General features: G+C 38.8%; 1 protein-coding gene across 1 annotated transcript; it reads right to left on the bottom strand.

The window, feature by feature from the left end:
* Nucleotides 1-207: 207 nt before the first annotated feature.
* Nucleotides 208-10,535, bottom strand: LOC126816176 (uncharacterized). The gene is made up of 3 exons (XM_050542432.2): nucleotides 10,392-10,535; nucleotides 5,887-7,104; nucleotides 208-1,812 (listed from the first exon to the last, which is right to left on the bottom strand). Exons 2-3 carry the CDS (start codon nucleotides 7,087-7,089, stop codon nucleotides 1,441-1,443), a joined length of 1,575 nt encoding a protein of 524 aa, XP_050398389.2. The 5' UTR covers nucleotides 7,090-7,104; nucleotides 10,392-10,535; the 3' UTR covers nucleotides 208-1,440.
* Nucleotides 10,536-13,727: the final 3,192 nt, after the last annotated feature.

Raw genomic sequence — 13,727 nt, forward strand, 5'->3', positions numbered from 1 at the left:
TAAAAGGACATATTATGTCAAAGCACGAGCAGCTAGGAGAGAGGTCATATCGCGCATGTCTGTTCTCAATACCTTTCAATTTTTTAATATAATATTGTTTAAAAAAACGACACCCCCCGCCCCAAGCAGCTTGTATTTCTTTAAATTTAAACTGTTTGATTTTTGACAATATTGGACAGGCAGCAATTATTTACAACGAATTGTACATGTTAATTCAACATTTTAATTACTTCATTAAACATACATTATACAAGAGGTAAATCTGTCTATTGCAAGTCTTTCTTTAGGCCTGAAATGTTATCTAAATTATTAATTAGACATTGATTAACTTATCCAGACCAAAATCAACTCTCGATACCATCCCAGCCTGGGATATTTAGCGGATTGGGATACATTTTTAAAAAAATAATTAAACGTAAAATTGGATAATCGAGACTTTGTTTTCTTATCGTAGCGACTTTAGTAATGATGATCGAGGCTAGGCCTAAAATTCAACCGCTAATATCTCGTTTCAGAGTGGGGCAATTTGACTGAAATTTTCAGCATATTCTATTTACGTACTATTATAGCGAGAACTGACAACTTTTTATCTTATCTCCCATAAAGGCCCTTTAAGTGTTTTCATTATAGTTACATTGAATTCTATTTCTCATTAATTGTATGCAATATCTCTGTTTTCTATAAATAACAATATTCTATATATACATCTATAAAATATATCGTATATCACAATTATTCTCCAATATACAAAAATATACACACAAATAGGCCTATATAAACAAACATGGGCCTATATAAATATCATATTATATTTACAGTATCGTAATTCGTAACCCATGGTCGTAATAATAATATTACTTCTAATTGGGGCAGAGCGGAGAGAGGAACGGGTGAAATTCTAGGCTTGCATATATGGACAATGCTTAATTCAAGCCAACTACACGAATCACCAGACTGCAATCGGTAACCGCAAGTGTTTAAAATATAATATATCCATTGCAAATACAGTTTTCTTTAATGGACAAATCACTGTATTTTAAATTGCATAGTTTAATTTCTCAAAACTGGAGTTGTCTCCCTTTAACAAAGCAAGCCACTTCAATCCCAAATCCGCACACAGTTTAAACTGCACATTGACAAGAATACACATGAAAGCACATTCAAATCGAAATATTTCTGAGTTCAACACAGGTTATTTCAAATGCCGAAAAGTTCAGTAAAACATACATTTTGGGGAAAATATAGGCCTAACAAAATCGAGGACGATCACAAACGAAAGCAACTAAAATTGCCTTCAATTTTAATATTTGACTAAAAATAGGAAAATATTACCATCAACGGTGTCCGTAGTTGAAATTGCAGAGTTTATATTTCAAATAGTCTATGGAAATGATTTTTATTTGAGGATGTCCTTTATCAATCAAAATTGTGCGTTTTAGCCTATACGAAAGTGTCGCCATCTGGTGATGTTTTACAGAAAAGGAGCGCATTCAGATATTCAGCGAGTTCGTTTAACTGGTAATATTCCGCTTCGGTAAGTAGTTCCCTCCATATGTTTTCACAATTGGGTAGTGTTCCCTCTTTGATTCCACCATCACGCAGATAATTTAATATATATCGGAAATGAGTGCCATCTCTATCAATGAAATAACTACCGTCTGTTTCTTTCTTTATATCGTGCCGCCCACTAAACATGGCGGACAGCATGGAGGCCGGGTCACGTGTTAAACTGAGTAATGATGTAGTAAACTGATGACCACCTATGTCTAATTTGATTCGACTGTCTCGTATTTTGTGCAACTCTGACATTTTCTGAAAACATAGAAATAAACGTATAAATATTAGAGAACAGATGAAAACAAAATAATAGAATGGTTTTATAGGCTTTTAGCGAGCTTGGGTTGAGAAGCCGCTCAGTCTGGCACTGTCCGCAGTAGGCTATTCTTTAAATGGTGCTTTCTTTCTAGCGAATATCCTGATGTCTCTAGCCTAAGCACACATTTAGAGAGTGGCAATCCTGCCAATTAATCCAAAACGACGTAAATTCAAGACAATGGGCCCCGAAACGACGCGAGAACCTCCATAGGCGTAGGAGCTCAAAGTAATTCAGGGGGGCATAAGAGAAAATTGCCCGAAATCAATACCGTTTTTTCGGGCATACCTATCATAAGAGAGCTTCGGACATATTTTCGGGCATGCAGTGGACAAGAAAAAGACGAGAAAATACTTTTCGGGCAGTGTGGATCTCATAGAAATAAGTTAGTTATATTTTTTCTCTAAACGTTAATAGAAAAAAAAAGGTCGTCGAATTTTTCATTGCCCGAAAATGAAATTTGGGGGGGGGGGGGGGGGCAAATGCCCCCCATGCCCCCCCCCCCCCCGGCTCCTACGCCTATGAGAACCTCTCTGTCCATCCCTGCCACTTACCGAAACCTTTGAAATAGACTAGAATTGCACGAATAATAAAGGACGTGACACAAACACAACTGACTTAAAACAACTAATAATGTTGATCAGCAACACATTTGTTACATATGATATAGACTTAATTACCCACACATGGAGAGGGGGCGGCATGATATCATTTGTTTTGATTCATCTTCATAGCGTCAAGGTGAATCATTCACCCCCAATGATACAGATCAGTTGAATCACCTATTTCAACAAAATAAGTTTCTAGACATATAGCACAGGGTATTTTTTTTTGTTGAGTTGAATCATCCATCTGTTTCTATAACCCTTTCAGGCCCGACGGGACTCTCATGTCCAATCATATAGTGAATACAGTGTTGCAATGCATATGTGTATTATGGTCAGTATTTCATTATAAGTCAGTTTTAGGTAGGTCTAAGGTTGGGTTGAAGTAGTGCAGTCTTAGTGCAAAAAAATTGTAGAGTGGCATTTCAGTGTCAAATACAAAATCACGGTGATGTTTTTGTAAGAAAATTTTTGTGCATGTTTGAAGGCACGGAGAAAGTTCAAAGTAAGTAAAATGATTGAGATTTTTTTTCATGAAACTTTATCGAAAGCAGAACCCTTTCATAAAGTTTATATAAAAAAACGGGTAATATTTGCAATTACTGTCATATTTATTTTCGGTGGGACGTATCAGTCCGGTCAGGCAGATTGAACGTCCTGGGACTCTGAAGTACCAATGCGTTTTTTCCAAATTTATGTGACTTTTCCTTTGCGAATTGATTAATATGTCTGAATCTATCCCTTTACAACATGACAAAGAGATTTTAAATTACAACTGATCTGTGAAATGATATATGTTTTCAGAAAATCGTGGTCGATGTGAGGTTTGTTCTAAGAAAAACATTGAATCCCCTCAGAGTAAATGTGTTACGTGTAATGTTTTCTTATGCTATAATAAATCAAAATAATGTTTTCTAGATTTGCATAGTGCGGTTGGAAATTAACTATACATTTGTATTTCAAGTTAAATTTGTTTACGCCTTTAGTTGAATGAATTTAACTATGGATTATTGCTTCAAATTGTTTAGACAATATAGTTTTCTTTGTTTGAATTGTCTGTTTAGTGTTGCGGATTAAAGTTATGATGAAAATACAGATTTCAGAATAATTTAAACATTTTTGGTCTTTTTCGTATTGAAAATAATTTACCCCTTTACCGTTCAAGTCCCACCCCCACCCGCTTCAGCAAAATTTATAAAACTTAAAAATAATTTTGTGGATACCCCTAACTAAACCCAAATCATCTATAAAATATCATAAAACAAGAAATTATTTTAAAACTTAACCACTTGGGCCCGAAAGGGATAAAATCAGTTTTTAGACGGATAGAATACCTATATTTGTTAAGTTTAATCATATATTTGAACAAAATCAGGTTTTAGATGGATATAGCAGAGGGTATTTTTGTTCAGTTGAATCACCTACTTTCAATAAAATCAGTTTTAGACGGATTTATAAACCTATAACGGTAAATCTCTTTGATCTATGGGGTATATTCTATGTCCGGAATAACTTGCGGTCTGAAAGCCGGGGGCGGCTTTGGATATATACAGGGGAATTTGTTGTTATTCTTCTGAAAGTTTTTCTTTAAACTTGTATCGAGTTATTCTTACAGGATAGGTTTTTTTCCATGAGAAAACATGATATAGGGTTTTTCTTACGGGAATTCTAGGATATTCTCATTTTACGTACATGTAAACATAGACAGTTTATAAGCAAGATAAAGTCCTCGACTTTAGTTATGCTGGGGAAGAAAGCTCGTCTCATGCTTTCTCCTACACAGAAAACATCTTTGTTAAGTTGAATCATCTATTTCTATAAATGGATAGACCTATACACCGGCTATGCTGTAAAAAACTAACGTGTTGGCATGAAATCTCGTTTTTTGTCCCATCCGAATGACTATACGTTGTCCCTTGCCAGGCCCTCTGTCCTACACCACTGACAAGGGGGGACCACTTTCTCAGCCAACACAGAGATCGAACACGGGACTAGGTTAGTGAGTCAACCCCTTACTCACCGTGGCCCCCTAAATGGTTGGCCTGATTAATTTTTCTTTCTTGCCAAACTGTCAATATAAATAAAGTACGTGTAATACCGAGTTATATATTATTTTGTTATTCTTTCCTCCCCACTGCCAACTAATTATCATAATGAGTAACAGAGAACTTCATCTTTGCCTTAATGCAACAATAAGTCTAGGCAAGTCACTGGTTAGTTCTAAAAGTTAAGGCTCAATGCAAATTTGGTCAAAGTTCACGAGATTCAAACAGGACTGTTAAAAATGTTATTCAGTTACTTGATTATGAGCAAAGTTATGACTGTTTGAAGATATAGCTGAGATCGTTCATGGTCCATTTTATCGTTAAATTTTTAAATCTCCCGGATGTTTAAATCCATTTAAATCTTGCCCATCCGACGTCTAGAGAGTTGTTTATGGGCTTGTTATGTTCATAAATGTCTAATTAATAATTTAATGCCCAATGAAAGACCTGCAATAGGCAGATTTAGCTCTTGAATAATGCATCTTTAATAATAATATTGCTACTTTAATACTTGAGAGTCACGTGATGTACACGGCCCCAGTGTAACGTTAGTAACTATCAGTTCCTATGAACATATATTATAATAAACACTGCATGACGCAAGTGGCATTCTACCTATCTTATCTTATTTCCCGCCATCTGGGAAACACGTGTCCACCATATTTGTGTTTTTATGACTATATATCTAAATATACATATTTTGTTTGATGCCAGTTATCATGTTTATTAAGGTCATAGAATAGTTACATGGCATTCGAGACTATTTAGACTAAATCGTTCCAAAACATCAAACACTCATACATAACTTTGCTCAGAATAAAGGAATATCATGACCGAGATTTTCAATATATTCATTTTAATTATCTATTTTTACGCTATTATAGCATGACCGACCAGATCTTCATCTAAATCTTACATAATGTATCTTTAAGGTCATATTATTAAATGATTCGCTAGCCTGGAGATTCCGTGTTTCGATACCGGTATTGGCCTAGAAGATTCGTCTCGATTTTCCGTCATGGTTCAAATCCCTTGTCAGTGGTGTCGGACCGAGGATCTGGCAAGGGACAGTGTATAGTCGTTCGGATGGGAAGGAAAACCGACGACCCGTGAACACAATGGTATGCATTTAAAAGATCCCTTGGCAGTTGGAATTCGATAAAACACTAGGTCATAGTGCCACTGCCCGGGAAAATTTCTATCACACTACACTGCATGGCGTATGCCCGTCTTCATTAGCCCAGTCGGAACAGAAAAGTAGGACGTTAAACCCCATATCATTTTATACTCCCCACTGCTAGCTAATTATCATAAGGGATTAACTATCCATTAAAATTAAATTTTAAAAAAATCGATTGCTTACCTTCATTTCTTCCTCAAAATTATTCTTTTCTTTCTCCAATTGCGTTTTCTGTTTTTCTAATTCAGTTGTTCTTTCTTCCAAATTTTTCTCAACTTTTTCAACCTTCTCCAAAAATTCCTTCTCCAGTTGCAGTCGCCGGGATTCAAATTCCCGCGTCTTTGTTTCACACGTTTCCAGCTCCTCGTTCAGACGACGTTCCTTGTCTTGCAGACGACCAGTCAATTTATCCGTCACGGATTCCCGCTCGTACATCTCACGCTCTCTTTCCCGTAAATGCCCCTCCCTTTCTTCAACATATTCCTTTGATTTGTGGACAAATCCACTGAAACTTCCGTGTAATTTTTCAATGAAATTTTTACCGATCTGTTCAATCTGATCATGAATGTCAATTTCCCAAGCAGTTGTGACGTCATCAAAAATCGAATGTTCGTAAAGCGGACCAAAGGGTAGTTCATTGGTTGGCTCTACGCCTTCGGGTGGCGACTTCCACCCCCCTTCTCTACTACACACTTCCATAGCGACGATTGGTCGCGTGAAATCGGAATCTACTCCTAGTATTTTTCCCATGGATCTGTCGCGATGTAACACAGGCTGCCAATCACTGTCCACATCTGCCTTGGCCCACAATCTCGTTTGTTGTGAATTTGGCGTTCTGTAAAGTTCTCGGACTTTCCACTCAATGTGACCGGCTCTTTCCATTTTGCTAAATCTCACGTTATGGAAATCTTCAGCCGGCGAAGTAGATAACATAACCTTGAAAGAGTTCAAATTGTGTTCGATTTCCGCTCCTCTCTTGTATCCAAACACCACAAGTTTCATTGGTTTATGACCTTCGGCCAGGCCGTACCAGCTCACCAACATACGCCAGGCATCTTCGTGTAAAAAGTCCACTGTATGCGCGTAATCACGGCGAGTGTGGATTGGTCCAGGCGGTGATGCGGCTTTATTTTGATAATACTTTCTTGTTGAGGCGATTCCCAGGTACTTTTTAAGATGTTCCAACCACTCAGCGACGACCACGTACCAGAAATCGCCCTCCGCCAACTTTTTGTCCAGTAACTGCTCCACGATGCTGCGTTGGGTGGTCGGTTCCGGAGAGTTAGTTGACGGAACTGGCGTAGGTAGAAGCCCGACCGCTTCCATATTACTACCTATATTCCACCGCTCTAAACATGCACTTAGAGGACGAATATGTGACGTCATCGATTTGCACGAGACCTGGAAGGAAAGAAACACACGTGAGAACGTACTATTTAAGAAACCAGTGCCAAAACATTTGGTTATTCGAGATTAGACAGGAATGCACGCTTCTCAAAAGCTTTACATTCTAGATACGTTAATAAGCTTCTGTACTGAATTCAGACATGCAAATAACTCTAGCAGTTGTTATCAAAATGAACAGTTCTATAGTTGGGTGTGATAGAGATGGTGGGGTGGGGTGAGGATTTGGGTGTGTGGGGACTTGGGCTTTATGACAGAAAATAATTTAAAAAATTGAAATGAAATCATCATTTTGGCATCCCAAAGGTATATATAAGTATAAAAATCTTATATTAGAAGAACTGAGAGGTGGGTTTTGTGATGACGGGGTTGTGACTAAAACTATAATACATAAATTTATTGAAATAAAATGGTCATGTAACAATCCTATCTGGAACTTGTTTTTAAAGGATAGGCTACACACACTCCTCCAAACACAGCTAATATGGAATATCTACGATCACATACGATCACTTGAAGTTGGTTTACGGAAAATGCTTATTTGGGGCGTGGTTTAATAAACCCAAAAATTAAAAGGAATGTGTTTGATTAAAGACTCTGTACTATATACAAGGCAGGGAAGAGAAATAACTTTGTTTATGGTTCCTTAATCCCCAAGATCCGGTCAGTCGGTTGAAAAATCTTTTTATTATTCCTGAAAATAATACCGGAATCTTAGTGTTGGAAATTGTCTAGTGAAAATCACGCCAAGACTGAGTTACATGGTCGGGGAAATAAGTTAAAAAGTTTAGGGTTATAGATTTCAGCTTAATAAAAAAAAAAAAAAAAAAAAAATAGGATCGGTCGGGTAATCGTAAACCAAAGTTTATAGATGGTATATGCGCTGTATGGATTCGCAGAATGGCGCCACAGATATAGGCGCGCGTGGCCGTCTGCGAGAACAGAATGAAAGGAAGTGCCAGGTAGTATATATGAAACCTATATACACCTTTCTTCACTTGGTGCCGCGTGTTTCTGGTTCTGGTTCTAAAAATAGACTGACCACAAGCCACGTGTTCGGTGTTTACCTATTTCTAAATAACTTATTACGAGAATTCAGATAACTTCTGACAATATAATTGGTAAAAACAATTACACCAGAAGAATATTCACAGATTCATAGATTGGAAATTAAGTCATCAATTTATTCTAGATCAAAGTAACCTTTCCTTAGAAAGTTAACAGTGGGAGGAAACCGGAGGGCCCAGAGAAAACCCACGAGGTTTGAGTCTTAAAAGGAACTGGGGTTTAGCTTCCACTCGAACAAACCCGGTAATTTTGGACTAATAATTTTATTTCAATAATTCGATTGCGCGTAGGGGTCTTTAGCAGTGAGAGGGAACTGGAGGACCCAGAGAAAACTCACGAGGATGGACAGGGGAATTATATTTAGTTTCAAAAATAGGCTGGACACGCGACCCTCTTCTCCTTGTCACGTACAAGCTTGCATCTGAAACCATGCCACTTGACTCAATGACAGAATATACTTAGCGGGCCCGTACTTGGTGTTTTCGACCTAAAACCATCTTTAGCAGTGGGAGGACCCGGCGAAACCTCACGAGGTTGGACAAGTGACCCTTCTCCTTGTCACGTACAAGCTTCCGATCGAAACCACGCGACTTGACTTTATGATCTATGGCGCACGCGTCAGACCACTCGACCACCCAACCCATCACGCCGAGTTAATTTTAGTTTTAAAAATAGGTCTGCCCGATATATCATATCAGAACTAGGTAAACCATTCCAGGCAATTAAACCAATACAAACTGTTTTCGTTGCGCAATCTTGTGATGCCAGCGATTGCGTCCAATTTCCAGATCATTTTTTACTATTATGTCATTCAGACGAGATGATTATTTTCGTTGCGCAATCATGTGATGGCAGCGCTTGTGTCTAATTTCTAGATCGTTTTTTGCTAATATATCAGTCAGACGAGATAGACGTATGAGTTGATTATTTTCGTTGCGCAATCGTGTGATAGCAGTAATTGTGTCTATTTTCCAGATCTTTTTTTCGCTAGTCTATTTGCACTTGTTTGATATTAGTCAGATGCAGCCAATGTTATGTAAGACGTGGTAGACTTACGAGGTAATTATGTAATAAGTAAGTTAGTAGAAGTTATTCTTATTATGATGACAAACACAAGAAGAATTGGAACAATTTACAAGTTGTCACGCGTTCTCATTCTACATCTAAAAAGAAATCACAGTGCTTATCACGAAGTGCGGAATGTGTTTATTGTTAGACAACTTACCCACACATTGTGTTTACCGTCAACTTTGTGCACTGCTCGTAATTTTGATAAACTGAATATGCTTTGAACAACCTGTGTATGAGGCAGTGTGGGTGTTCCCTTTCTATGACACATTAATTATACCACTTCTCATTTAAGTGGTTTGCATATTGCTGATGAGCTGAAACGTATGCCGGAGTGGTGACAGATTGTAAGCGAATGTAACTCTAAGAGACAAAGCCTGAAGCTGATATGCTATTATTTCAAATTTGACAACCCACAACGTCAACCTTTGTCACAATGGCAAATTACATATGTAAACACACCTCTTGTCATATTTGGTAATGTGGGGTAAGTTAGACAATTATATTTAAAAAAAAAATAAATAAAAAAAATAAAAATCAAATTTAGTGATCATGCAAATTAAAAGTTATATGCTATAATTGATCCTTAAAGTTATGCATTATAAAATCAAATTTAGTGATCATGCAATTTAAAAGATATGTGCTATAAAATGAAATTAATTAGTGATTCTGCTAGTTATGCGCTATAAAAACTCAAATTCAGTTTACTGTTAACTATCATGGTTTTTTTTAAATGATTTCACAAATACGGTTTTATTTAAGATCCTGACATACAAGATCGTTTTCAGTTCCGAATGAAGACGGGCATACGGTATGCTGTAAGGCCAATGTTTCCCGGACACAGGACCTAGGTTTTTCTTCTCATCCGAACGACTAGACACTTTACTTGCCAGACCCACCCTCTTGCACCACTGGAAGTTCTGTTAATAATATTTCAAAATCCTTTTTTCTCCTCCCATCATGCATAACCGCTTCCATCATAGTAGAATTTTATTGATGAATTCATCCTGTGTTTTATTTTGTACCTGTTGATTTGACCCTTGACCCCGATCTCTCCCCTTAGACAGGTAAACATAGCATGAAATACAAACAAACATATATAAATATGCATGGGGTCAAATAATAGAATATAAATAGGTAACACTTACCTACGGTCCACACTAATTTCTCCGATGTTGAAATGAAAATTAAGTTTCTTTGAGAAACCCTTCTTCTTTGTTTATATACATCAAATTCCACGTGATGTTTGGAAGCGAGGCGCGCGCGCGTTTTGGCACCATGTCAATGATGCCATCTATATATAAAGAATAAAGATATGCTAGGAATAGAATTATTCTATTGCGTTCTAGACTTATTTCAAGAAATAAACATAACATAGAAACAACTAATTTACCGAACCGAAAATAAACTGGCATAAAAAGAGGACAATGTTTCTGAAATTAGGTGATGACAAAACAGATCCTGACGAAACTAATTATATATATAATAGTAAAAGTAGGAGTGCCGCACTACACACAAAACAAAACCGACAAGACAAACCTGTGGACACGACAAACTACATATAGCCACTGCAAGAAACAAACAAAACATATTAAATCAAGTGATTGGATCCAGGTGCCAGCCGTAAGCGCCCACTGTGCTGTACAGTTCCGGGCCTGTAATAATACAAGTATAATCTACTTTCATTTTCTGTCATAGGAATGATTCCATAGTTTCTGTAGAGCAGAATAAACCCGGACTATAGGGGATTTCCCGCGTGTACTTAGTTCCAAAAGGCGGTAGAGACAAATACGTCGTACCCGTGTCTGAATCAAACGGGCTAATGAAAACGGAACACCATGCAGTGTGTTATGAGGTAAATGGTGCCTAGGCAGCGCGCGGGTCTTCCACACTGTCTTCACCGAATTGCCAAGAAGAATTGAAATGGGGTTTAACGTCCTACTGTTCTGCTCCGACTGGGCTAATCAAGACGAGTATTCGCCATATATCGAATTCCAACTGCCAAGGGATCTGTTACGTACGTGCACGCCAATGTGTACATCGGATGGTGGATCCTGTGGAGGGCCCTTGTCCCCGCCCCCTCCAACTAAATATTGGTGGCTCCTGTTGGAGTGCCCTAGCCTCCCCATCCTCACCGAACTAAATGTTCAGTGGTGGATCCCGGTGGAGGGCCCTTGTCCCCGCCCCCCTCCAACTAAATATTGATGGATCCTGTTGGAGTGCCCTAGCCTCCCCACCCTCACCGAACTAAATGTTCAGTGGTGGATCCCGGTGGAGGGCCCTTGTCCCCGCCCCCTCCAACTAAATATTGGTGGCTCCTGTTGGAGTGCCCTGGCCTGCCCACCCAACTAAATGTTCAGTGGTGGATCCTGGTGGAGGGCCCTTGTCCCCGCCCCCTTCCAACTAAATATTGGTGGATCCTGTTGGAGTGCCCTGGAATGCCCATCCCCACCCAACTAAATGTTCAGTGGTCGATCCTGGTGGAGGACCCTTGCCCCCACCCCCCACCCAACTAAATGTTGAGTGGTGGATCCTGGTGGAGGACCATTGTCCTCACCCCCACCCAACTAAATGTTCAGTGGTCGATCCTGGTGGAGGACCCTTGCCCCCCCCCCCCAACTAAATGTTGAGTGGTGGATCCTAGTGGAGGACCATTGTCCTCACCCCCACCCAACTAAATGTTCAGTGGTGGATCCTGTTGGAGTGCCCTGGCCTACCCATCCCCACCCAACTAAACGTTCAGTGGTGGATACTGGTGGAGTGACCACCCCCACTAATTACCAGTATAAAATATACATTTATCATTTTAGTGAAAATTTGAGTAATGGAGCGAATAAAATTTACATTTGGGTCCAGATAATTATGCTCTTCCTTGGTTGTACGTGACAAGGAGTAGGGTCGCCTGTCCAACCTTCAGGGTTTTCTCCGGGTCTTCCGGTTTCCTCCCACTGCTAAAGACCCCTACGCACATGCGAATTATTGAAATAAAATTAAACCATATGTTAGTCCTGGTTTGTGTCGAGTGGACGTTAAACCCCATCCCTCTCTCTCTCTCTCTCTCTCTCTCTCTCTCCAGATAGGTTCAACATAACACGATTGACACATATTTTCGTAATTTTCAGCAATATCATATTGCTGATGACATAGTAGTATGGAATTCCAGTTGTTGTTGTGAGAAATAGAACAGAGCCATTGACCGGACCACTTAGCCCACTGTCCTATTTGACTCCGATCAGGTTGCTGAACTCTTTAGCAACAATACATTTGTCCAGCGAATTGGCAATTTGACGAAAAACTTGTTTCAAATAAACATCGGCCTACCTGGTGCCAACTATTTGGCGGCTTTATTATATAGTTATGTACATGAAAGTTGTGCCGTAATTCGTGAGTTGATTAGTGGGGGTGGGGTGAGGTTGAGTGACCTAACTTTAGACCCCATAAGGAATATTAATGCGAGTTAAAAAAAAAAATTATAACAGATAAAAAAAATGCCATTTCGAAGAATAGCATGACTGTTTTGAAAACGTATTATTAAACACAGCACCATGTCTTAATTAAAATGGGGGTTTAGCGTCCTATTGTTTTGCACCGACCGGGTCAGTGAAGACGGGCGTGGCGTGCCTATATATATAGTGTGATATGAGAAAAGGGCCTAGACACGGTCATTGTCAGACCGTGGTCCCGAACCACTGAGTGTCAATGGCATTATACCACGCTGGAAAGTCCTGGGGAACTTTCGCGACCAAATCCGGGAATGAACCTCTGACCTGACCTCCTAGTCACTGAGACACAGCGACTTGTGCACGGCAAAAATAACAGCGGGTTCCGACTGTTATTCGATTATTTGAAACAATGTTTCGTCGGTGACGTGGAAATGACGTCAGAAAAATTAATGGCGACCGAAAAAGAAGTCTGCTAAAATGTAAGATTCTATCTTGTTAGATCGAAACGCTGTTACTGTTATCTTTGCTGATTAATTTCTGGAATCTTTACTAATGAAAGCTTGAAACAATTAATGTATTTTTGTAATTTTATAAATCCTCAACGCTCCATTACGGATTTGCATATAGTTGATTTAGTTGATGTTGAGATCCGTAGGCCTGTTCTTGGTTGCTAAACTGATTTTCATTGACTCACTTAAATAAATATTCCTCAAATCTCAAGCTTGAAGACATTGGATCCACGATAAAGATCATTAAAGGGGCTTTATGGGAAATTGGATGAAGAGCTGGCTGTTCTCACTATAGGCCTGATAATAGGGCCTATTTAAAACCTAGATAAATGTAAAGGGAATTTGCTGAACATTTCAGTCAAATTGATCCACTCTGAACCGTGATGATTAGCGTTTCAATTTTAGGCCTAGCCTCGATCATCATTACTAAAGTCGGTACAATAGAAAAAACATAGTCTCGATTATCCATTTTTGGATTAAATCAATCATCAATGAGCGACTGAGCGTTGCGTAGTAAATCGGATTCAAGTCT

The sequence above is a fragment of the Patella vulgata genome, chromosome 3 (genome assembly GCF_932274485.2).
Source record: "Patella vulgata chromosome 3, xgPatVulg1.2, whole genome shotgun sequence".
Classification (NCBI taxonomy): Eukaryota; Metazoa; Mollusca; class Gastropoda; family Patellidae; genus Patella; species Patella vulgata.